The 25,856-nt window shown below is 41.0% G+C and overlaps 1 protein-coding gene across 13 annotated transcripts in view; it reads right to left on the bottom strand.

The window, feature by feature from the left end:
- Positions 1-25,856, bottom strand: part of FUBP1 (far upstream element binding protein 1) — a 32,546-nt gene that overhangs the window by 4,791 nt on the left and 1,899 nt on the right. For 2 of the 13 annotated variants that reach the window (XM_069232237.1, XM_069232227.1), the window contains exons 4-20: positions 23,523-23,565; positions 23,290-23,339; positions 23,113-23,184; positions 22,797-22,854; positions 22,152-22,314; positions 21,971-22,069; positions 21,784-21,885; positions 21,140-21,242; positions 20,389-20,489; positions 19,837-19,975; positions 18,804-18,973; positions 18,341-18,492; positions 18,177-18,256; positions 12,988-13,116; positions 12,457-12,531; positions 1,719-1,784; positions 141-316 (exon numbers count right to left, since the gene is read on the bottom strand). In XM_069232237.1, coding sequence (XP_069088338.1) covers positions 141-316; positions 1,719-1,784; positions 12,457-12,531; positions 12,988-13,116; positions 18,177-18,256; positions 18,341-18,492; positions 18,804-18,973; positions 19,837-19,975; positions 20,389-20,489; positions 21,140-21,242; positions 21,784-21,885; positions 21,971-22,069; positions 22,152-22,314; positions 22,797-22,854; positions 23,113-23,184; positions 23,290-23,339; positions 23,523-23,565 — 1,778 coding nt within the window. Of the gene's footprint in view, positions 1-128; positions 317-1,718; positions 1,785-12,456; positions 12,532-12,987; positions 13,117-16,433; positions 17,311-18,176; positions 18,257-18,340; positions 18,493-18,803; positions 18,974-19,836; positions 19,976-20,388; positions 20,490-21,139; positions 21,243-21,783; positions 21,886-21,970; positions 22,070-22,151; positions 22,315-22,796; positions 22,855-23,112; positions 23,185-23,289; positions 23,340-23,522; positions 23,566-25,856 lie in introns of those variants that run through there. The other 11 variants (XM_069232226.1, XM_069232230.1, XM_069232229.1 and 8 more) reach the window with 8 other exon arrangements.

Here is a 25,856-nt window from a genome sequence, read left to right as displayed (position 1 = left end):
TTGAAAAGAGTCAAAATTCGAGTAGGATGCGAAATTATTTAACTGCACATCAAATTAAAAAACGACTTTAACAGATTACTTACAGCAAGTTAAAAATAGTAGGTAAAAAAAAAAGTGGCTCAACTTACAAATATTTATACCTGCTGGGCCGGAGGGTGCTGTGGCATGCCTTGTGGGCTAGTCTGTGCATAATATGCTGCTTGTTGCCTGTAGTACTCTGCCCATGCTGCACTGTAGTCTGGTTGAGCACCTGGAGGGGCAGGGGCAGGGGCTGGAGCAGGCGCAGGAGTCGGAACGGGGACAGGAACAACTTGACCTAAAGCATAAGTCGTAGGATTAGAGCACTTTCAAATGGTTACTATACACGGTCACAAATGTAGCAGTGGTTTATCGGTTAGCCTAAAGCTTATTACTAAGAGACCAATAAAAGTCAGTTTACCTTAGAGAACGGTCTATTTCCAATAGAAAATAGTAAGAACATTTTAATAAGATCTACCAAGCGTTAGCATTGTTATAATCTAAACCCAAACCTGCTCATACAATTTTATCACAGGTCAGCTAAAACTACATTGTGTATGCAAAACAGCACTACTGCATAAATCTAGATAATTAAACTCATAACTTACAATGGTACAATGGTTCTTTTGCCACCGTGTGGCAATCATCCACCCCCAAACTGAGGACCCAGTATAAACACCTGCACGTCATTAAAATGATAAATTTTTGCCTTAACTTCAACAACAACAACAAAAAAAAAGGGTAAATTGATACTGTTTATGATGTGGTTGTTTTGTCAAAAAAAATGGTGGAGAACTCTGAATTGTAACCATCTAGGATAAGCTTTAGTTGTGATCTATTAAAAACTTCATCTGATGAACCAAGGCACCAATAGAGTCTCAGCTGAGGAGACCGATGCAGCAAAGTAGTCACCATCTTTGCAGGCCTGGCCTTTTTCACAATCCTCTGCACGCCTGGTCAGTGCTCAGGTTCAAGTTATAGGTATACCATTTCAGAATACAGAACAATGATCACTAAATTTGTATCTACATGTTCTGAGTGTAAAGAATAGCTTCAAAGTGATGGAAATGCTCTGGGATAACAAGCTGTGAAAACAATTGTAAAAGTGATATGCACTCAAAAACTAGGGAAAAATATTCAATTTGCAGGATAAACTAATAGCCAGCCTGAATAAACTACATTTATTAGCTCCAACAAGCACACTGAGCAAGAGCAACAGCCTATGTGGCAATAGTGCAAATCAGTGCAGTCAAACATAACCAAAGACAAATCAAGTCTTCATTTTCAGTGCAATTCTCCCTGAAGCTCCCTGGTACACAGCAACCAATATTAAGGGGGGTGGGAAGCATTCAAGACAAGCACCATCACCAAAATTGATAAAACCAAGTGATTTCTACATCTGAGGTTACTATAAAAACTGCCTTCAGGCAATTACATTTTTCACCACTAAGACTAATACAGCCTTAGAATCAGGCAGATGGCTTAGTTAACCAGAGGAGAAAGGTCTATTTGTAACCATCCAGACTGGAGTTGTACATGAAACAATTTTTGCAGTTTTGGACTTACTAGGCACTGCAAAAAACTGTCTAGGCTGGCCAAACATTTGTCTTACCATTAGTGTAAGTTATCACCATATCCAAGTACTACTCAAGTACGGATTGAAGAAAAGTCAAAACACCAAATTTAAAAAAGGGAATTACCTTGTTTTTTGTAATATTCTTCCCACGCTTTTGAATAATCTTGTTGTGGCTGCTGACCTTGTTGTCCTAGCAAGAAAAATAGTTCATATGCTTAAAAAAAATAGCTTCAAAGTCACAAAATTGTAACTTTTGCTGGCATAAACTTCAGCCCCTTCAAATCTGACTCAAGAGCAGAAAATACCACCCTTGTGACAAAAAGGCTTAAACTGAATGGAATTGGTTTCACAAGTGGCAGTACGAGTCAAGGAACCATCCCGTTTTAGCCAAAAACAAGCTATTCTCTCTGCCACTTCATTCAGTTCAGGAGCATTTTTGTCCAAGTGCGGTGCATATTCTAGCTCTAGGGCCAGGGTGAAGTCCGATTAGTAGTTTGCTGCATGACAGCTTACTATTAGGAGTATTAAAAAAATCTATTATTTCGAGACTATCTTAAACGAGCTTAGGCTCAATTTGAACTCTGGGAATACAGCTTTCAAACCGCCCCAAATTCCTGAAGGAAATGTTACATGGCCAGTGTTCTGTGGTAGCATGAGCAGGACCAGCAGTGTTATTCTGTCCTTAAATCAGCTCAAGTTAGAAAAATCATTGAACTTTATAAGGGTATCAAACAATTAGTTCATACTACTCTTTGCAAGTGGGAAAAAAGGATAGAACGAGGGGGGGGGAAGACGTGGGTGAAGAGTTGAGGAAACAGAAGTGAATCAGCAACAGACGTTGATTTAACGTTGAGCACGAAAGGTTTTATTCATGATACTGAACACTTGAGTGCACTAAAGTGTTTCTCTTAAAACAAAGCACAGCTAAACGTTGCTTACATCAGCATTCTGATCAGGGATCATGTAGAAATATTTTTTTTTTACAGCTGGAGTTTTAAATCAGAACCAACACACTTGCAATAGCACAAGAGAACTTTTCTGCAAATCCGTAATAAACGGAAGGCCAAAACAGACTAGAAAAAAAGCAGATATAAGCATCTGCTGTGAACCAAAAATAAAGACTGCATATACTGTGAACTACATTAATAAAAATGCATGCAGTATAAATATATTCTGGTGTAGAGCGCAACTAAACAGAGCTTCTCAAACCTAGAGTTTAATATTAACTGCAGCAGGGGGCGCTTTAATGAATTCACAGGCTAACAACAAACACTGACAAAGCTAACAGGTCTTATCTTTGGGACATGAAAGTTCTCTAAACATGAGTGGAAGGGACTATTTAAAGATAGTCCGTTTCAAGGGAGGCACAAAATAGAAATCAGCTGATGCCAGCTAGAGGCAAATAAGTGATAATATCAACCAATGGTAGGAAGCGGGAAGGCTTTAAGCCTACTAAGATCATGGTAAGCTGACAATGGGTCTTCCGCAAACAAACTGCATGTGCTATCTGGTAGGCTGAACCTAAAAATGCAGCAGCCTTTATGTGTCAAATGGTGGTATGATGTGCCCTGTTACAACTATGCAAACTGTTTGAGGTATTACTTTAAAATATTGTGACTGATTGATGTTTGCAAATAAACCAAAGCCTGTTGATTTGCTTGAGTAGTAACAAAAATGTTATCTTGCCAAAAGGATGGTACTTAGGCAGGGAGTCTGTAGAGACAGGCAGAGTTACTGTTTAGTAGATTGTAGCTGAAATCCTTCAAATAATCAAATTGTAGCACATTCTTCTCTTCAGATAAGAGATTTGGAAAGTATGGTCCAGGCCTATTACATGGAACCAACTATAATTTGAGGTATTTTTTCATCTTCCGGTGATCTTGTTTTCTGTGCACATTAGAGCTCCAATATTTGAGTGCCTACATGATCAGTATTCTTGCAGGTCTATGGAAGTAATGTTAATTTGGATGCAAATCTACAAAGTGTGTCTGAAAACTCACTTTGAGTGAACTTATCATTACTGGGGAATTGGAAATGCAAGTGAAGTGGCCACCAACCAAATGAAGCTTCTGAGTAAGTAAGACCACAGAATTACTTAGAAACCTCCTTAAAGTTGCCAAAGTCTATGTAGAGGGAGCAAACTCACCAAATAACTGCAGACTGTTTGCAAAGCAAATGAAGCAGCTAGTGAAATATCTTCACATTGCTTCAAGGGCTATACATGATTAGTAAGCATATTTAGCTTTGTCTTAAAGTACAAAGAACAAGTAACAGTAAAATGCATATGGAAAATGTCACTTACCCAGTGTACATTTGTTTGTGGTATGTTCCGCTGCAGATTCACATGCAGTACATTAGTAGTCAACCATCTAGTGTTGGGCTGTTACAAGTTGTTTTTCTTTGAAGAAGTGTTTGAGCCACGGGATCAAGTGACTCCTCTTCTGTTCCATTGGGCATCAACTCCATTGTTAGATTGTTTTCCCGCAGAGGGTGGAAGAAGTATATAGGCACAAAGTAAAAGATGTCCATGCTAATGAAAAATGTATATACACATGTACAAATGTTTGTAACTTAAGCTACAGGCTTCCGGGAGGAGGGAAGGTGCATGTGAATCTGCAGCAGAACATGCCACGAACAGATGTACACAGGGTGACATTTTACGTTCAATGGCATGTGTAGCTGCAGATACACATACTATGCATAGACTACAAAGCAGTCTGTCCTCCCAAAATAATAGCGGTGGTCAGCTTGTAGGAGTTGAAGTCGTTTGAAATAATGTTTAGTACAGCTTGGCCTACTGTGGCTTGTTGTCGTGATAATACATCTACACAGTAGTGTTTAGTGAATGTATGTGGTGTTAACCAAATGGCTGCTTTACATATTTCAGACATTGGTATATTCCATTATAAAAATAAAAAAGCCATTGTCACACCTTTTTTCCTTGTAAAATGCGCTTTAGGAGTAACTAAAAGCTGTCTTTTGGCTTTAATATACGATTGGATACATCTACAATCCATCATGCTAAACCTTGTTTTGATATGGGATTGCCTGTGTGAATATGTAAATATGCTGAAATTGCAGTAAGCTGAATTTTTATTGAAGAGAATGCTAAGTTTGATTTTTGTAAATGAAGTAAATAACATACAATCTTGTATTGATGTTGTAAGAGATTCTACATTTTTGGATTGACTAATATACAAACCTTTTCCATTTGTTTGCATAGCACTGTCTAGTAGTAGGTTTTCTTGCTTAATAACTTTCATTATTATAATTATAGAATTAGAAAATATAGCAAGTAAACTCCTGTCCCTATTGGAGACTGTGGAACCAATTCTATTGCTCGAGTAGTAGAGAGAGGACCTCTTCTTGTAAGAGAATGGTGTGTTTTGTGGATAGTTTGTGTGACCTTGGTGGGATATTTGGAGGAGTGTGTATTAATTCTAGGCAATAGCCATTGCGGATAATTGATAGCACCCAATTGTCTGTAGTAATAGTTTGCCAATTTGTGTGGAACGGTTGTAGTCATCCCCCCCACAGGAGGTGTGGAGTGAAGGGAATGAGGGAAGCCACTGTTTTGGGTGCTGTGGAGGTTGCTTAGAGACCTGAAATTTCCCTCTATTTCTGGGGTACTCTATATGTGCCCCTAAAACTACTACGTTATTGCGGTTGGTAGGTTGGCTTTGCCTGTGCGGTGGATGCCTCAGAGGGTTGGTCTAAAAATATCTCGAAACTGAGGTTTGAGAGGACCCCCTAATATGGTGCAGACTGGGTTGCACCCATTGCCTTTGCGGTTTGAGTCCTTTCTTAATTTTTCTATGGCTGTCTCTACTTCTGGCCAAAAAAATGTTTATCGAACAGCATATTTAACACAGCCTGCTGTATTTCTGTCTTGAATCCAGAATATCTGAGCCATGCATGCCTGCGTATAGTGACTGCAGTAGACCCTTCTAGCAGTAGCATCTGCTGTATCTAGGGCAGATCGTATTTGATTAGTAATGGCTTGCCCTTCCTCCACTACTTATTGTGCCCTTTTCTAGTGTTCTTTGGGGAGATGCTGTATTATATCTTGCATCTCGTCCCAAAGCTAATATCGCTTGAGAGTTGGCAATTCTCCACTGATTTGCTGCCTGGGACACAGCTCTTTCCTGCAGCATCAAATTTCCTGCTCTTTAATCAGGAGGGGGTGCATATCCCGACTGACTATTTGCTCTCTTCCTGGCAGCTCTAACTACCACAGAATCAGGAGGTACCGGATGGGTGAGATAATCAGGGTCAGAGGGTGCTGCTTTATATTTTTTTTCTATCCTAGATGTTATGACGCGTGCTTTAACATGTTCACTAAAGATCTGATCCACGTCATACCGTGCTTGGTAGCATCGGTAGACTTTGATACCTAGAATGTGTTTAGGATAGAGTTAAACAAGAAATCATCTTCTAGGGCATGGGTACTCACAAACTTTCTCGGGGGCCAAAATTGCAGTATGGTTTGCGGCCGAGGGCCGCACTGAAGTGACAGCGAGGGGCGGGGCTTAGAGGGGCTAGATTTAGCAATTAGTGATATCTGGTGCGGATAGACTGCTTGCTCCTGTCACCCTGATGGACTGACTGCTCGAACATCGAAACCCCCTGCAGTTCCACGCGCACCGAACTCATCCCTCCCTCCGGGAGGATCAGTTATTCCCCTCTGATCCTCCATGCTAAGCAAAATAAACGCTACAGCCAAGTGGGTGCTTTGCTCATTTCAAAGCTCAGTGCGTTTGTTGTGCGTCTCGCAGGCCGCCAAGGTAGGTCCGTGGGGCCGCTGGCGGCCCGTACTTTGAGTAACGTCGTTCTAGGGGCTCTATATGCATGGACACCATGATAGGCCGCAGCCCTAGCTATGACTTGGCTATAGACAGTACTATCCTCAGGTGGTGATAGTTTAGAGGGATAGCTTTCTGTATTGTTACTTGGAATGGGATCTGTGTCAAAAATCCCATGGATCCACATTGTCTTGTTGTGAATCATAAGAATGAGAGTGTGACTGCACTGGTGTAGGGCTAGTAGAGGTCTTCAAACTGGGGGGCGGGCCCCCCTTGGGGGGCCTCAAGTGATCCCAGGGGGGGCACCAAACTCTGGCCAAAAGAATTATACAGATAACATGCCTTTGTTTTAAGCAAAAGCATGTTATTGCAGTTTTAAAAAGGTAACAGTACTTAACTGCAATGTTTAAATAGGCTTAGACCTATTTAAACATTGCCATCTTTCTAAAATAATTGTGAAAAATTCTGAGGGGGGGGCCCAATGATTTTTATTTTTCAACTGGGGGGGCGCGGCATGAAAAAGTTTGAAGACCACTGGGCTAGTAGGAGAATGAGGAGTGGGAGGAGGTGGTGGCCTTTCCTGCTGCTTTGGCACTTTTGCTGGAGGCTGCTTAGTGTCCAATTCCTCCTGAAAAGCTAGCTTTCTTTGTTTTTAAAGGAGGTGCAGTCATTCTCCCAGTTTCCTTATAGATGTGGATTCTGGATTGCCTTTCATCCATAACTTCCAGTATTGGTTGTACCTCTTCAGAGGTTTTGTAGCTTTCCTTAAGTCTCTTTGAATGTCCATGTTCCTCTGTGTAAGTTGGCCTTTTCGGCTCTGAAGTGTGCTTTTTTGGGATCAGAAAAGAGGACAAAGGTTTTGGCTCCAAAACCCGTTTTCTAATTTGACTCCAAAAAGTAGTGTCTAGTGGAGTCGGAAACAGAGCCGTTTGTTGTCTCCAATGTTTTCGGCGCCGAACTGGGAAGTTGGTCACCGCCAGTCTTTTTTCAAAGCATGGCCTTCCAGCAATAGCGTAGCCAAGGCCTTCTGCTTTTTCTTTTGTGAGGGTGCAGGAGCAGATGTACTCACATGTCCTGCTGCGACTGGTCCGTCTTCTTCTGTTTCCTGCTCGGACTCTCGAACTGAGACTGCATCAATTCTTCTACGTCGAAATGTTCAATGCTCCAACGCCATTTAGAGTCTTCTTGCTTTTGTGTCGAAGTGTCTTTCGATCGGAAGGATCGACAGGCCTCAGTTTTCTTCCCGATGGTCTGGGGAAAAGGCAGAGGTTGCAAACCAGAGAACAGAATCGGAATGGAATCAGATCCATGAGGCTTCCACGCGGTCGGCCCGAGTTGGGTGCATGCCCCGAAGGGTGAACAAAGTTGTTTTCCCGATGGTACTGCTGTGTCGATGGAAAGATATTAACTTGATCAATACATACCGATGAAGAGTTTTACAGAGTTTTCCAAATCGAAATCTCGGAGTGAGAGGAACACATGTCCGAACCAAACAGCAGAAAGAAAAAAAAACTAGGGAATCAATGCCCATGCGCAGAGGAGTCACTCGATGCCGTGACTCGAAAGCACTTCTTCGAAGAACAACAACTTGTAACACTCCGAGCCCAACACTAGATGGTGGACTACTAATGCACAGCATGTGTATCTGCAGCTACACATTCCATCATACATGCATATATATTTTATTTTTTTTAAACCGGTTCTGCGCCTCAGTGAGAACTTGTAACATTAGGCCAGCTCTTGACCTAGGGGTAACTGCATAGTGCTGGTATAAGGCTGCAATTTCGGTGCTTGGGGAGAGAGAGAGCGCGAGAGAAAAAAAAAAAAACAGCCCCATGCAATATAGTTCAAGAGTACTTTTATCCATGAGCCAGACAACAAGTAGTGTTTGCTGGCAGACACAAATGTCATGGCAGAAATAATTAATTTTACAACCATTGGCGAGTGATGCCAAACTGAGATGAGGTGCATGGTAGTTGTACATAGCACAAGAATTATAAAAACGCCCTTCCAAGTCAGTCAACTCAAACAACCAGTGTATCCGGCGATGGACATTGGAATAGAGACAACGTAGAACTAAATTATGAGCAAGGTACCCAATTAATGGATATCCATATGGTCCAATGGCTGCTTAAAATATACATTTGTGGGGACTATACATCAAGCAAACAGTAAAAAAAATACCTAATGTTCATTTCCATTAAGCAATTTGCAAAATGAAAAGCACTGATGAACAGCCCGTTGAACCATACAGTTTCTCTCGGATCCATTACCAGTCTGCTCTGTCAGTCATTCTATTAAGACGCGGATAGAATAAACCAGATCACTGTATAAGAAGTTAACCATGACTTTACACGAACAGTAAACTGTCAGTGACGTAAGATGTAGACATAGTAATCATGGACAACCCTGAGCCATGACTGTACTCTGACAGGCTTACAATATAGATATGCCAATTTTCCATCCACCTTCAAGTTCACACTTTCCATACACTTTGGTCCGCTTAGTCTGTTCTGGGCTATAAATACACCCTTCTGTTTCCTCCTCAATCCCCTCAGTCTTATGAAACTAAATTTTCTTCTGCTTGTCCCTGGAAAATCGTTATTCTGCATACTAGTCTGAAAAGGCATGACCTTTCAACTCATGAAGCCTTTTTTATCTGCAATACCTGGGGCCTCCCAACAGTAGCTCGTCAGCAGGCAGCTCTTGGTCATGCAAATTCACATAATTCAGACAGCCTCACTGCCTTCCGATAGTGCAAGAGTCGGCAGCGCTAAATTGTATACCCTAGAAACGTCAGGCACCCTAATCAATCCTAAAGTCTCATGAGCAAAGGCACTAAATCCTCATTACTCACTGAAATGTACTTTCTCTATCTCCTGTGTACGAGTTAAATCAATGAATAATATTAGTCAAGATCTACTATCCAGAGTTCTCCTGCCCACCTGTGTCAGGGAAACCTGGATAAGCAATTACCACCTACTTTACATGAACATAGCAATATATAACTATCTTTTTTATGTCGCCTAATCCAGCAATTGTTCAGAAAACCACCCTTTGTATTGTCCTTTCCTTTAGTCCAGTCAATGAAAGGAATCTCAGCATGTCCAACACTCACCATCATTCTGATCTAGAGACACCCACCATACAACTGGCATTTGCTGAGCCCATCTGCTCCCCTGTTGCTTAGACCACTTTAAAATATCCCAACCTCTTTGTACTCTGGAGACCAAAAACAATTTGACAGGACTAATTCCTATCAAGCTATATTGTAATCCCATCCCTCAGATAAAAAAAAACTACTAATATTATGCAACTGACATCTCTGCTTATCACAACGCAAAAAATTTAATGCATCAGTAAAACAAACCAAAATCATGTTAGGTTCAGCCTGCCAACACCATAGCACCTAAAACTGGTAATCCACTAATGACCAAATGTCAGATCGTGCAAAGAAACTGACCGTACCCTTTGCTATCTACTTACTATTCACCTCAACAATCACCTGTGACAGCAACAGTCTTCCACAGAAGGACAAGCTTATTCAATTTCTCATCAATATGAACATATAGAAAAATCAGCATGGTTGAGGCATAAATATAAAAATATTAAAATTGAACTGAAGGAGCCTCTCGGTATGAAGTTGTCAATGGAGAGAAAGAAGCAGGCCCAATAAAAAAAAAAAAAAAAAAAAAAAAACACACACCATTAGAGAAGTAAAGAGATGGCACAAATTCACATACAAGGAGCCTTTTGCCAATCAATCAATGAACCTACACGATTCTATATCCCTAAATGCGATTTGGGGGGGGGGGGGGGGGAGAAAAAAAAAAAAAGAAAAAACACACCTTAGCAGGCATGCGCCAAGGTTCCAACATTGGAAGTATCACTGCTTACCTCAGTCACCTATACACATTTATCTACAATTCTAGGTAGTACCACCTTCGCACTCAGTTGAAGACAGGATGATTTCACAAGATCGTATTTCAAGCTACCATCTTTAAAGAGCCAACGGACTATAGCAGTGAATGCCTCAATGCAGAATTCAGCCTGGGCTTTTTTATTTTAACTTATGCCAACAGCAAAATCCAACAAAACGGTTATTTTTTGCCCATGGGAGATTGGCTTGTACAGGAAGTCTTGCCAAGACCTGCTCGACTCAATCCAGCAGTCTGAAACATCCCATGTGCCAAAAACTAAAGGACCGTCCAAATAGTTCACTGTGCTATTTCACACAATTTTCAATGAAAATACACCCCCCCCCCCCCTCACACACGTTCCTGGTAGGAAGACATCATTTTTCTAGGCTGGCTCTTTGAATCCATGTAACCAAGAGGCATGGTGATCATGTAAGAAAGATGCCTTCGACCTCACATAACATCTTCACCAGGGAAAACTTTACATATAATATTTTAACTATACCCTGAAACGTGTCTAGTAAAAGCGTTAATAGGAGCTCTACAAAAAGCACTACTCTGAAGAAATGCATTATTGGTCCACATACTAGAATTAAATCTGCATTTTGTTTGTTTTATAGTAGTAGTACAATGTAGTGCGGCCTCGCTGTAAGGAAATGCCTCCTTGGCATGGTTACCCCCTGACTTTTTGCCTTTGCTGATGCTAAGTTTTGATTTGAAAGTGTGCGGAGGCCTGCTAACCAGGCCCCAGCACCAGTGTTTTTTCCCTAACCTGTACTTTTGTTTCCACAATTGGCACACCCTGGCATCCAGGTAAGTCCCTTGTAACTGGTACCCCTGGTACCAAGGGCCCTGATGCCAGGGAAGGTCTCTAAGGGATGCAGCATGTCTTATGCCACCCTGGGGACCCCTCACTCAGCACAGACACTGCTTGCCAGCTTGTGTGTGTGCTGGTGAGGACAAAATGAGTAAGTCGACATGGCACTCCCCTCATGGTGCCATGCCAACCTCACACTGCCTATGCATTATAGATAAGTCACCCCTCTAGCAGGCCTTACAGCCCTAAGGCAGGGTGCACTGTACCATAGGTGAGGGCACAAGTGCATGAGCACTGTGCTCCTACAGTGTCTAAGCAAAACCTTAGACATTGTAAGTGCAGGGTAGCCATAAGAGTATATGGTCTGGGAGTCTGTCAAACACGAACTCCACAGCACCATAATGGCTACTGAAAACTGTGAAGTTTGGTATCAAACTTCTCAGCACAATAAATGCACACTGATGCCAGTGTACATTTTATTGTAACATACACCCCAGAGGGCACCTTAGAGGTGCCCCCTGAAACCTTAACCAAATACCCGTGTAGGCTGACTGGGTGGGCTACCTTGGACCCAAACTTTAACCCCGTAGGTGGTTTACTTACCTGCAAAAACTAACTCTTACTCCCGCTAGGAACTGTGAAAATTGCACTAAGTGTCTAGTTTTAAAATAGATATGTGATTTATGTGAAGACTGTATATGCTATTTTGATTATTCAAAGTTCCTAAAGTACCTACCTGCAATACCTTTCATTTTAAGTATTACATGTAAAATTTGAACCTGTGGTTCTTAAAATAAACTAAGAAAATATATTTTTCTATACAAAAACCTATTGGCCTGGAATTGTCTCAGAGTGTGTGTTACTCATTTATTGCCTGTGGGTGTACAACAAATGCTTAACACTACTCCTTTGATAAGCCTACTGCTCGACCACACTACCACAAAATAGAGCATTAGTATTCTCTTTTTGCCACTATCTTACCTCTAAGGGGAACCCTTGGACACTCTGCATACTATTACTTACTTTGAAATAGTGCATACAGAGCCAACTTCCTACACTCGCCTACTAGAATATTCTCATTTCCCTCAAGAAAAGCAGATATCGGCTAGATTACAAGCAGAAACCCAGCAAATGAGAGATGAAGCTTGTAGATATTGGAGTCGAAAGAATGTAGCCACCCAGGGACATGTAAAGAAACAGATTAAAATGGTGGTGCTGCAGTTCCGGTGAAAACAAGCACAGACAAAGATAGAACAGGTAGGCAAACACAAGTGCTGAAGATTATTTCATTTAAACAGCTGCAAAAGGAACTGAACATTAACATACCCATTTTTTTATAATATTCTTCCCACGCTTTTGTGTAATCAACTGGGCCAGGTGCGTGCATATTTTGTTGATCTCCTGAACAGCAAAGAAACAATACATCAGATAAGGAAATGTCTGACTAATACAAAGTATTCGGTAAATACCACCCGCATGTGATTACACTTAATTTTCACATTGCATTAAATCACGACAAACATGCACAAACCCATTCTTAGAGCAATTTAAATTCTCTACAAGACAATGTTTTTGGTTAAGGTGTTTCCCCCATCTGTTGGAACACCCACCAACCGAAAAAAAAAAAAGCCTTTAAAGAGTCATCATTGGAACCTTTTGTCTGAAGTTACGATCATTTCGTTAAAACTATTAACTGTTTGTCGCCATAACTGGAAGTGTGTCCATATTAAATGGTAAAAGTAACACACTTGGATGTACTGCGCACATGGCATCAAAGGGTTAAAGTTGTGACATGGCCCACTACTCTCAGCCAGTGAAGGGAACCAGGCTTTCCTTTTAGTAAAAGGATTTTGCTACCTTGTCCATTAGTTTGGGCTGTACTTGGTCCACCAGATGAAGCTGCAGGTGGCTGCTGCGCTTGCTGCTGATAATACTGAGCATAATAAGCTGCCCATGCTGCCGAATTAGGGTCTGTTGCTGGTTTACCTAAGAAATTAAACATCACACTCTTATAGTGTAAGGTACTGTTTAGAACATTTTCCTAAAAAAAAATAAGTTTGCAAAGTTCTTTACATGGGTCTATTAAACAACACTGACAATATGTATAGTGACAGTTAATAACATTAAACAAAGTAACGCGAACATTGGCAAATGTATCCAACCAGGATAAAAAAAATATATACTCCTACCACTCACCCCAATAACAATACTTTTCCAGTCCTGTCACGTAATTGTCTACTGTACATCCATGATTCCAATGAAAGCATTAGAACATGCTCCTTTTGCTTGATGTGGGGCACTTTCATGGAAAAAGCTCAATGAATTGTCCGGACTACGACAATAAGCCCCTCAGCCCCCCTCTAGTTGGAGTTCTACTTTCGACACCCTTTTAAAAGGCTGCGCTAGACAGCACGACCAGGCCCTTAGAATCGTAAGGGCACCATGCTGCCCAAACTAGCTCTGATTATACCGCATCATCCCTCATTTAACAGGGGATTCTAGATACTTGAACGTAACTTTTTTTTCTCAAGTGCAATTGCATAGCACAGACAACTGCTCTAAAGAAGTTATTTGGGCATGAATGTATTAAAATAAAAAAAACAGAGCAATGTCAAACGTTGATGTTTTCTCCATTTAATAGGTTTGTCAAGAAAACTATTATATTATTTTTAGCGCCATATGCAGTCACGTCACCTTTCTCAACTTGACATAATAGGAAAATGTCAGTTAAATTATGGATGTCATTTTACAGTATACAATGGCTCACAGGGATCTTAGCTTGCCGGACATAAGCTCAGTTGGCAGACATTCTACAATAAATCACTGATGCTTTTTTTTTAACAGCATACGATCATTCTGGTAGGAGGTACCTGAAAGGAGCGCGCTGTAATGGCAATAGCTCATCCTACAGGTTACACACTGACACGGTATAAAGGGTAAAAAACTAACAAATTTAATACAAACCAATGCGTGGGTAGACCCTGATGATCACTTTATAAAAGGGGGCTCTGCTCTAGGTAGGGTGCCACTACTGGAGATAAATTCTGAAAGTAATACGTAAGATACATGGATCTGAATCAGGATGGTATTAAGAGTGACTTCAGTTAAAAAAAAAAAAAGCGCTAACAGTTCCATCCTATAAAGAACTCAGTGGCGTGAAAATTGACCCAGACTATGTCGAAGTCTACCTTTTCTTTGGGGGAAGATGACTGCTGCAAGATTGCAAATTTGTAAAGCTTGCCAAGTACAGAATGCACACAAATGTCAGTACTATAAAGAAAGGAAACATGGCTCCTATGTCTGTAGCAAATAAAATAGGAATATCACGATGTCATTGGTAACTGCTTAACTTTTGACCCACCCTGAAGCTGTTTGCCACACCTTGCAGACTGCTCCTGTTACATGGATTATTGCTGGATTACCATGGGTTACTTTTATCTCTCCCCTTCATGCTGCATGGCGGCCGCGGTGCTCAAAGCACGAACAGGCACAACAGTGTGAATTAGAGCGGCAGTATTGGAGGACTGTTCAGTTACCTAATCAGTCAATTCTTTTGCCTCTCCCCTTAAAACAGTTGAAATTGGTAAATGCTTTACGTAAAACAGAAATCCACAAAGCATTTTCACTCATTACTCGGCCTGTGGTGGTCCTAGGACACTAAAACAAGACATTAAAACATTGGACAATGTGCTCTGGCTACATCATCTTGGGGTCCCTTCACTAGGTTAGTGGGGTCCAACCCTTCCCACCATTGTTTCTATTCAAGTTCTCACTCGAATGCATTTAATGCACCATGCTCTCTAAAGGGTAAATATATGGTTAATTGCATAATTTATTGCCATTTTCTGTGTGTGCTTATGGCCGCCAGTGGCCTACTTTATAGTTACAGGACTAGGTTTCTTACAAACGCTATTTTCATTGTGGTGTTCTCTGATGGTTGTTGTAAGCATTAGTCAAATCAACATTAAAATATTCATGGCATGAAAACTTGTCCCATAATGCTTTGCAGGGCATTCCTTTTACAAAACATTTTGCTCATAACTCAGCCTGGGGTGGTCAAACGACATGGGACCACCTTCAAAACATTCACCATGATGTGCTCTGTCTACATCATCTTAGGGTACTCACATTATGTTAGCAAGTTCTCATGGCTGGAACTTTTGTTTTACAGCTGGGAATAGCTTTTTTTAAAAGCTTTGCTTGTGATGACATGCTATCTTTGTTGTGTCTTTTAGGGGCTGTTCTAAGCATTGCAGTCAACATACTATAAATATTCACAGCATGAAAACTCCACCTGCAATGCTTTGCAGGTCATTACTTTTACAAAAAGTTTTTGCACTTAACTTATCCTGTAGAGGTTCTAGAACAATAGGACCACCTTCAAAACGCTTAGTCTACATCGTCTCTAGGGCCCCACACTAGGTTGGGGAGTGGAGGGGGCCCAAAATAACCCCTCCCACTAGTCAGTGTTTTAAACTCTCATGGCTACAACTTTTGTTCTACAACTAGGAGAAATTTTGTTTTAAATACCTTATTTGTAATACTGCAGTAGGCCTGCTAGCCCTAAAACACCCTCTAGGGCAGAGGTCTCCAAACTTTTTAATGCCGCGCCCCCCCCCAGCTGAAAAATAAAAATCTTTGGGCCTCCTCAGAATTTTGCTTAATTATTGTATAAAGATGGCAATGTTTAAATATGTCTAGACCTATTTAAACATTGCAGTTAAGCACTCTTACCTTTTTAAAGATGCAAAAACATGCTTCTGCTTAAAACAACGGCCTGTTATGTGTTTAATGCTTCTTCTGGCAAGAGTCTGGCGCCCCCCCTGTGAACACTTGAGGCCCCCCTAGGGGGGCCCGCCCCCCAGTTTGAAGACCTCTGCTCTAGGGGCTAAGCATATGGGTACACTGCATTACTTTTGTCTGTGTTTAAGTTGAGCAGGCAAGCGCTTTGATCCACAGTATCACTTTTGTTACTGGGCTTGCCTTTCAAAAAGTTTTTTTTTTTTTTTAAATGTTTAAATCACTTAATGTGATTGGTAAATGCTTTTGGTCCCGCCTTGCGGCTGCTTTGATCATACCTTGCAGACTGTCCCTGTTACATGGACTGTTGATTGTCGATATACTGGCAATATTTTCATTTTTTTGCTACAGACAGTAAGAAGGTAAATAAATGGAAGTCCTTTAGTTATATGCAGGGCAGGAAAAGAAATTATGAGGCAGGGTTGACCTATTTATGTGGCACAAAAAGTCTAGTTATGAATTTACAATGCAAATAGCTCCAACTCAAGCAAATGTGGGACCTATTGCATTGTAAATGTTCTGTTTTATTTATTATTATTTTTTAACATATTAATGGGTGGGTACTGAGAGCGGAAGGCAGAAGTGGATGCGCTTGGTGAAAAGGTACTGACGTAATAAGGGTAGGACCCAGAATAGCAGAATACTGCTCCTTTGCCGAAACAAGCAGCTCTATGGGTTCAGCACACCAAATTAAATGCTCTAGCACCCCCCTTCCCCCCCGACCGGTAGATTCCACTCAACAGCAGTACAGTTTACCACAGGATCATAAAATCTAGATTAGACAATTTGAATTGGTACTCACGGTTTAAAAAAAAAAAATAATAATAATTGGTCAAGAATGGACTTCGAATGAGTTAAACATTCAAAACATTGAACGTCCAAACTTTAGGGGAGCACCAACGCAAGTTATTTTACAAGGGTATCAAACCGCCGTTAGAAGGAAAAACAAGATGTATAGACTAGACCTTCACAGGAAAACTCAAAATGCTACCCTAAAACTCAATACTGCAATAAGCTTTCCATATTTTAGCATTAATATGAGCCCAGTGCTTACTGTCTTAGAATACAAACTGTATAATAAAATCAGCACTGCAGTGTTGTGCTTGGTCACAATATCTGCAGACAAGCACGCAAATAGCCAGATTTGATATAGCACTGCATCACCCGTGGCTTGTTCTGCAGGTTCTTGGGAATTTTCTGTTCCCACTATTGTCTTCTTGGGCTCTTCACAGATGACTTGAAATTACATTGTGCAGCAGCACTAAGACTTCGCAAGTTTTCATCAAGGGAGTTAGGGATCATCAATGAGGTCTTCACATGTTTACGCCAACAACGAATGAGTACTTTTCTCCATCCAACAGATGGGGGAGGTGGGAGCCTCTTTTAAAAAAAAAAAATGTACATGCTTTATTGCTTTGACAGACATTTGTGGAGGATACACAAGTCTACCAGCCACTTGAAGGAAAACACGAGAAGGACAAAATAAAGCATCTTCATAATGACATCAACAAGTAGTAATACAACACATGGCTGAGCATTTCAAAATACCTCTATAGGTGCCTAAAGCAGCCACAGTCAGCTTAATTTGGTGTTACCAAGTTAAACCTTGGAATATACAAGTTTTGTACATACTGTCACTAGATGCAATTTATAAGCAGAACTTTTTCAATGGCGGATGGGCTACTAGTTCAGGCTTTTATGTTAACTTGCATCACATCACTATTTTAATCAGTTTAGGTATAGGCTCTTATTTATGTGAATTCAATGATCCACAGTGACTGCACATTACCCGTCATGTTAAGTTCCTTGCAATGAACTGAAACAATTCAGTTTTTCCTGCTGAAGTAGATAAAACTGCTTCCTATTTAAGGAAAGTGGATCTAAGTCTTAATGTTGCTTCTTTGGGGTTACACAATACTAAACTACATGCAATCTTACTTGTGTAGACATCTACTTTTACGCGACTGTCATCCTTATTTTAGCCCTAAACCAACAGCAGGCTAACTTCAAATAGATTTTAAATTAGTGCCTCAATGTCACTGGGCTTTTGGACGGTTGGTTTAGTGAGCCCAAATGACCTAAGATTTAAAATACTACATAATGAGACTAAGGCATTTGAGGGGACGTTCATACCACCGATACATATTTTACAAGACTGCAAACTAAAACCGCAAGTAGGTGCATCACTTTAATGTAATATATAGCCCCGAAAGTTAAGAGTTAGTCAAACGAGTTTGAGGCAGTACCTGGTTCTGGTTGATTTTGGGGTTGCCAGTGTGGATATGCATTACCCCATCCCTGCGGAGCATATGGGGCCGGAGGACCACTGAAAAATATTGTTGAAATAAGTTAACATTAGAAGTCTGTCAAAACAAAAGAGCACAAGGCCGAAGTTAAAAGAAATACTTACTGAGGGGCAGGGCCAGGAGGACCAGGATTGTAAGGTGCTGGATTGTAAGGTCCCATTGGGTTACCAGGACCAGAGGGGCCAGGAGGTCCATGGGGGCCTGGAACACCATGTGGTCCATGTGGAACAGGCGGACCTAAAGGATTTACTGGGCCCTGAGGGGGGGGAAAGAAACAGGGAAACAAAACAAGGTAAGGAGAATGAGAAAAATCTAAAAAATATTTAGGCTTCACTAGTTGTTGCATACCATTGAGGTGTATCATACGCTAGTTGTCATATACCTTGCAGAGCACTCATCGGAATACATCAAGTCTAAATACATCAACACAACAAGTAGAACAATGGCAAATCGTGATCTCTCTACAAGAGACCATAGGATGCTTTGAGGAGACACCCTAAATTGACAGCAAACGAAAAAGTAACACCGATTAAGTGTTCATATTAGTCTGTAGTAAAATTAGCATACCGTACTGACTCCAATCTTCTCCTCAATCATCTGCCGGGCATAGTCGATCTGCTGTGGAGACCCTCGAATGGTAAACAGCTTCATGTTGGGATCTGCATTCGGTGGAGGATTTCTCTGCAGTTCAATTCTGGCACCAGACTGCTGGCTAATGCTCTTTATCGTTTCACCACCTAAAAAGATAAAACATCTTGAATTTTCTATACACATTAAACACACTTAACATTACATTTGTCTGTTGAAGTACATTTAACTGTAGTTTGAAAATAATCCTGCATATCATTTTGCACCTCAACTGAACACGTCTTCAACCTATTTTCTTTCTATGATGGTTTGAAGTCAGGGAAGTAACTGGCAAAGCGGTCCCCAGGGTTTGGTCATCTACTCCAGAGCCCACAGGCAATCCAGCAGCACATACCTTTATACACACTAATAACGTTCTATTCTCTGATCCCACTCCCCACGCTAGTCATAAATATCCCGCGAAAAGCGCTTGGCTGAGGTGTGGTTGAAAAGCAAGACACTGTCATGCTTAATGAAGTAGTGGCTGGGATCTGATGGCGCAAGGGAGGGTGAAATCACCCGTCATACTGGCTTCCAGAAGCAGAAATAGCAACTGAATAACAGTGCTGCAGAGTAATCTTATTTATCTTTGCCTGTCTAGGACTGGAGGGAGAATGGAATAGGTCATCGTTTTATCAGGGTGGTGTCAAAATGAGTCTACCTGCTTCACTAAGACCATAGATGGTAAATTACCAAGTCCAATTCAGACAGCACTTTTTTTTTCCTTTTTTTTTTTTTTAACTTGAGTATAGCAGGAAGACTGAAAAACCTGCACTCAAGCAAGTGAGAGGAACTATTGAGATAAGAGTAAGCAAGTCCATTGACATTCCTATTTCACAAAAAGCCATCTGTGTAAAAAGCAGTAGGATTACACATCTACACTTAAGAGCAGCAGGAGAACAACATTCCTACAAAAAACAAGTTAGCTTTCAAAGGGAGACATGGGCATCAGATGTAAAATAAAATACGTTACCTTTCCCAATTATCAGTCCAGTTTTTATAGTAGGAACAATAAAATTGAACTCTTGTAGTCCACCTGGAGGTCCCATGTTCCAGTTACCTTGGCCTCTACCTCGTCCTCGACCACCAGGTCCAGATCCAGAGTTACCTTGCTATAAGAACAAACATAAGATCTTTACAACATGTAATCTTTTGCACAAACATATCTGGTAGGACCACCTTGTTAAATGAACACTCAACTTGAATGAGCCTAAAAGGGTGTACATTGTTTTACCAGTGTCAATGATCTAAATAAATAAGCAAAGATCTGATTCTAAAATCCGTCCAGGGAGAAAATGCATTCATTAACACCCCCCCTAACTATAATAGGTGCTGCGACTTTTAACACTTGCAAAACAGAACATTTTTCTTTGGAATATTTAATTTGACACCACTGGAGCGGACATTTTCAGAGCAGAATAGTCCAAATAGACTAGAGCAGCAAAATATTGCGTTGAGAACCTCAAATTTCAACATACAGCACCACTTGGTGTTTGACAATCACTTATCGTAACCGGGACCATACCTGAACACTTCGAAGGAGGTCACTGATGATCTCTGCAGCATGCTGACATCGATCTTGGGGTCCTGTTATTTGTGCTATTCTTTCTGGGGTTGTTCCATCATCTGAACAGAGACGTATTGTTATAAGGTGGAAGTTCCACTACAAAGTGAAACATGGAGCACTCTACATGTAAATATTAAAAGCTCGGCAAAAACACCGGTGTAACAGCTGACTTTACACATGCATAGTTTATGTGCATCTGTCCAACAGACACTTGCCACATCTTACTCATAAGAGACTAATCAGGACGGGGCAGACTCAGTAAATATGTCGAGGGTCAGTTTTACAGAGTGGAATATTTTTCCTCTAACATGAGTGGGACGCAGGACTTATAGACCACTGCTACATAGACCTACATGCGAGGTTACACTTGAGAAAAAGGTGCACCCCCCCCTCACTGTTGGGTCACAATTTTCAGAGCAGTAGCAGTCTTTCAATAGTCACTTGCAAAGAATATTCAAGCAGCTTCCAGGAATATTAACTTAGATATATGCCATTACTTACTGAAACCACAAAAATTAAGTCTGCTTTGCACTTAGATCAGACCTGCATATTTTCCAAAGTCCAAACAATGCTAACATAGTAGTGCATTTACTTTTAAGTACAAGTAATGACTGAGTTGAAGGGTTTGTGTTGATGGGTTACCAGCAACGATCATTCTGCTTTTCTACTGCCCAAGCTATGACAAAGGTACAAAACAGTTGACGGATACCTGGTTTAAACTGTATCCGCACACCAGCGTCATTCTGTATTTTTTTAATCATTTCGCCACTTCTTCCAATCACAATGCCGACAGCAAAACGCGGTATTGGGACCTAGAGCATAAAGAATTACACAGTGAAATGTACTTTTTCATTACATCAAAGACACGCTTTCAGTGCTTTAGACTCCTAAACTGCCTATTAAAAACACACAGGTAAATGCGCTTGAAGTTCTGCACAATATGGAATTTGCTGATTATCAAACTCGTGCTTGGACGTTTGAAGCTTGGGCATTGTACGAACTCCCTTCTCCAAACCTATTTCAGTCAAGAGGTCCCACAACATGGATCTGTCAAAAGAGCTAGACAGACCCATGAAAGCAAGGTGAATGGCACTTGGGTCAAGCAGTTTGTATCTACCAACTACGAGGTGGAGAATAATGCATTGTTCCCAGAGCGGAAATAAAACTGGACCTCAGACATGACTTTACTCATTATTTCAAAGTTCCAGACTTTTAGCTATGATACGGCCCGACTAAAGACTAATCATTGTTTTAAAATCAAAGAAAAAAAAAAAAGAAAAAAAACCACCCAACAACCACCACACACTGAGGACCAGGTGGAGAGTTAAATAGCAGATTTAGTGGTTCACTCACATCAATTCCTTCGTTTCCGCCAATCCTTGAGCCATATTCACTGCGTGCTTCCCGAAACCCTTGCTGGTCTCTTATCAACTCCATCACCATATCTTTAGCTTGCTACAACAAATTATGATTAAGGTTAGCTTTAATATTACATCGCAATTTTACAGAAAATAAGCTCTAAAAACAAGAGATTAATTACTTGAACTTTATATGGGTCTCCTGTAATCCGTAGAGGCTTGTCTGCACCAGTGTTCTGTGGTCCCTCCTGAATCATCACCATCTTGACACCAGCTCTCTCCTTTTTGAGGACATAAGATGTACCATAAGCAGCTAAACTACCAACCGACTCGTATTTTAATAGAAATTACATTTGATTCTACCTGAAGTTGTTTGATAGTCTCCCCGCCTTTGCCGATAACAAGACCAGCTTTACTAGACGGAATTAACATTTCATGGACAGCATTCCCAGGGCCATCGCCATGGTGAAACCCAGGTGTAGGCCTTCCCTTCTCAACTATCTGATCAAGAAGCCTTTTTGCAGCCCTGTAAAATGACAGTCAGGTTTACAGAATTGTGAACATTCATGGACTTAATTTGATTATTGCTTTGATAAAAAAAATAAGTGTAAAAATGCCCTTTCAAGTCAAGGTTCTGTTAACTCCAACACTGAAATAGTAAAACAAATTATAAATGCCCAAATCGTAGCAGATAATGGCAATCTAATCATAGTAAGGATTAAAATTAAAAAAGGACAAATAGTTTCAAATTCATTTGGGGTGGTTGAACATGGAATGTAAAAAGGACATCGATGCTCGCACAGTCATGTATACCAACTGAACATCCTAAAAATGTTAACTAGATATAAACCAGTACAGTATAGCCATTTCAAGTATGGATAAAAAAAAATATGCAACTTGTTTTTAATTAGATAACTAGCATCTGCACAGAAAACGGGGCACAAGTTTGCCACCAGTTATAGAAAACCCAAACTGCAAACAGACAGCTCATTTGAAACATTTACTTACAGAACGGAATCGGAGGATCCAGTTAACATGCATGACCTTTCAGGAAGCCCGCCACTATCTAAAGGGGGAAAATACTTATTTTATTACTTAGTTCCATTCAGAAAACCCACACAAAGTATGCCATCAAATTATCTTAAATCAAACACATTTGACCAGGTTCCAATGTTTGTCGACACACATGTTACAAGTATGAGGCAACGATTCCAACTTTTTATAATAGTGTTTATCGTCAATATTTCATATTGATAAGGCTTACATTTTTTTATTAAAGGGCTACAGTTTAATAGAAATCATATGATGAAGAGAGCAATCTCACCAGGTGCAATCTGAATTTTGCAACCGGACTCTTGCTGTATCCTTGATATTTGTTCACCTCCTCTGCCAATAACTAACACGAGAAAATGAAACTGGTAAGAAAAGCTACATCGTGAAAATAAGCCAGCACACAAAACAAAACGAGCTGCATTTTTAGGTAGCCATAAGTGACACTTACTAAATCCAACCATTCCATCCGGAACTTTGTACTCTTCTGTCACAACAGTCCTGAATGTGGAGAAAGCACGGGGTATAACCATCAACACAATTTCCAACTGGTTGTTAAAAGTGGTATATCGCTTAGTATGAATGCTGTCATAATAATTCACTGGAAATGATCGAGCAGTATAAGCAAACATAGTTAAAGCATGTGCGATACTAAAGCAAGCATATTATTAATACTGTATTTACCTCTGCTGTTGGTGCGCTGATGGCATCTGTCCACCACCAAAAGCTACAAAGAAAAAAATAAAAGTGACAGCAGACGGTAGATTTGGGGCGGGGGGGAGGGGGGGGAGAAATGAATCGGGTTAACAGAATGCATGCTTCTCTCCTCAACCCTAACCCTTGCCTACGTTGAGACACCGTTTTCTGCTCCTCCTCTGCCTTTACATCAACCATTCCGGTATCTACACGCGTGGCCGTTTACCCTCTTATTCTAGCCACCATTACCTGTATGTCCCACCCCAGTGAGGAGAGAAATAGTGTTGTAAGCACCAGCTTATCCACATCACTTTTTTTTTTTTTTTTTACTGCCTACGGACTGGGACAACAGGACAGTATGACCCCTGCTGGTCTCAACTGACGAGGCACCTGTGCGCCCAGAGAGCTGCATGAAGTGATGGTTGCAGGATTTGTGGGGTGGGAGGGGGGTGTGAAGGAGGTCTGATCTGTGACTCTTCACAGATCAGATTGCAGTCATATGCTGGGATGAGGATGTGGTTGCCGGAATATGTTCCCCACCACAAGCTGTTGGGCAACCAGAGTCATGGGATCACCATATGAGGCCTGCAGGGCAGTCTGGTGAGGTTCTGGGCCCCTTCAGTGTTTTGTGGGGGGCGGCGGGTTGTTCAGTGAATCAGATACTATACATCCAATAGCTTATTTTTTGCCAGGATGAACAAACATTCTTAGAATCAAGTTTTCGGATCCCTTCTCCTTCAGACCCCCATCCTCTGGGGCAGCAGTTCTTAACCTTTTGACTTCAGAGGACCTCCACTGAATCACTGGCAGAAACCGTGGAACCCTGCCTAAACAGGAAGTGACATTCTACTAGAAATTGCATCTAAAGTTTCACAGTAGTTTAGCAAAACGTTTTTCCCCGTTGCACTTGTTAACATTTCATTTTGAAAGAAAATTGGCAACCTTGCATTCAGGCTTTTACAAATATGGGCACCTATTCAGAGGGTATGCTGGAGTATTATGCCTAGCCTCATATTGGTAAACTTTGTAATTACGTGTAAACATTTTCATACTGGACCCACTGTCAGTAGGTGCATTCAGACCTTAGAGCACTCACCCTAATAAAGGCTTTGAATAAAACCATAAAATACAAATTTGTACAGTATTAACAGAGACAATCCTATGGGGGTGGCCGGGGTTGTTCTACTCGTGACAACGACATGAAAACTTGCCCTAACCCCAAACAATGTCATGGTGTGGGGCTACAGCACTTCCACAACCCTGCCTTCGTCAGAGTATGCAAGTGCTTCATTGAGGCCACTAATCATCCATACTACTGTTTTACGTGCTTGTGCTGCTCCATGCAAATCAACCTAGGGGATTCAACTTACTTTAGCCTCTAGTTTCAAATTCCTTCACATTTAAAATTTTCAAATTTTGCTTTGTTGTACATACTTCATCAATCCAGGACCAGCGTTAGCACCGATTCAGGCGATTTTGGTTGGAGGATAGCACGCTTTTTACCTAGTAGTATCCGAAGCTATGCTAGGACGTCTCCAGCGGTGCTGCTGCTGCCTGGTTCATCCCGAGACTTCCTCAACATGTATCAACCTCCCCCTTCTATTAAAATATCTGCATTGTGGGTGCATATCAATCGGATCCTATTTAAAATCGCTGGTTGGTGTTCCAATCCAGCTCTGGATATAGCGCCAACTAGACCCTCGCTTACTGTCCCACAAGGCGTTGTATGAGGTGGAGAGAATGTATTTTCGTGCTTAGCAGCCAAAGCCTGGAATCAGCTTCCTCTGGATACTCTTCAGAGGAAAGGGGGGGGGGGGGGGGGGGGGTTGAAAATGTGTTTTTCTTCTGCTTACTACTGGTCTCTGAATTTGGAGCGACCATAGCTTTAGTGCCAGGACACCGAGAAGCCATGACCTCTACAGAACCTCACGTTCATTAATTTTAGCGGGCATCACTTCAGCTAGATAACCAATAAGAGCCATATTGTGTAAACATACATTTTAAAAACGCCCAGAAAATGCGATTCTGTTTCAACATAAGCATGTATCTCTCTACAAGATGGTTACCAAGATATACAGGGATGTCTAATTTAACTTGAAGAAACATGGTGGGTGTGCTATTTCAATAGCGTTTTAGAGTTGGGTTGGTTATGAAAGCCATCTTAAATAATGACTGGAGAGAACACCGAATGTAGGGATACTTGGTTACCCACCAGTAAATCTCATTATTAGTCCATACTGTTTGTCGTTAGTCATTACGACCCACCGCGATTGGCATTTTCAGGAAATTAAGTGAGGAAGCTAGTGTTCCAAATCATTTTTA

The sequence above is a fragment of the Pleurodeles waltl genome, chromosome 4_2 (assembly GCF_031143425.1).
Source record: "Pleurodeles waltl isolate 20211129_DDA chromosome 4_2, aPleWal1.hap1.20221129, whole genome shotgun sequence".
Lineage (NCBI taxonomy): Eukaryota > Metazoa > Chordata > Amphibia > Caudata > Salamandridae > Pleurodeles > Pleurodeles waltl.
Note: the sequence above shows the minus strand (reverse complement) of the source record. Positions and strands in the feature narration are given on the sequence as shown.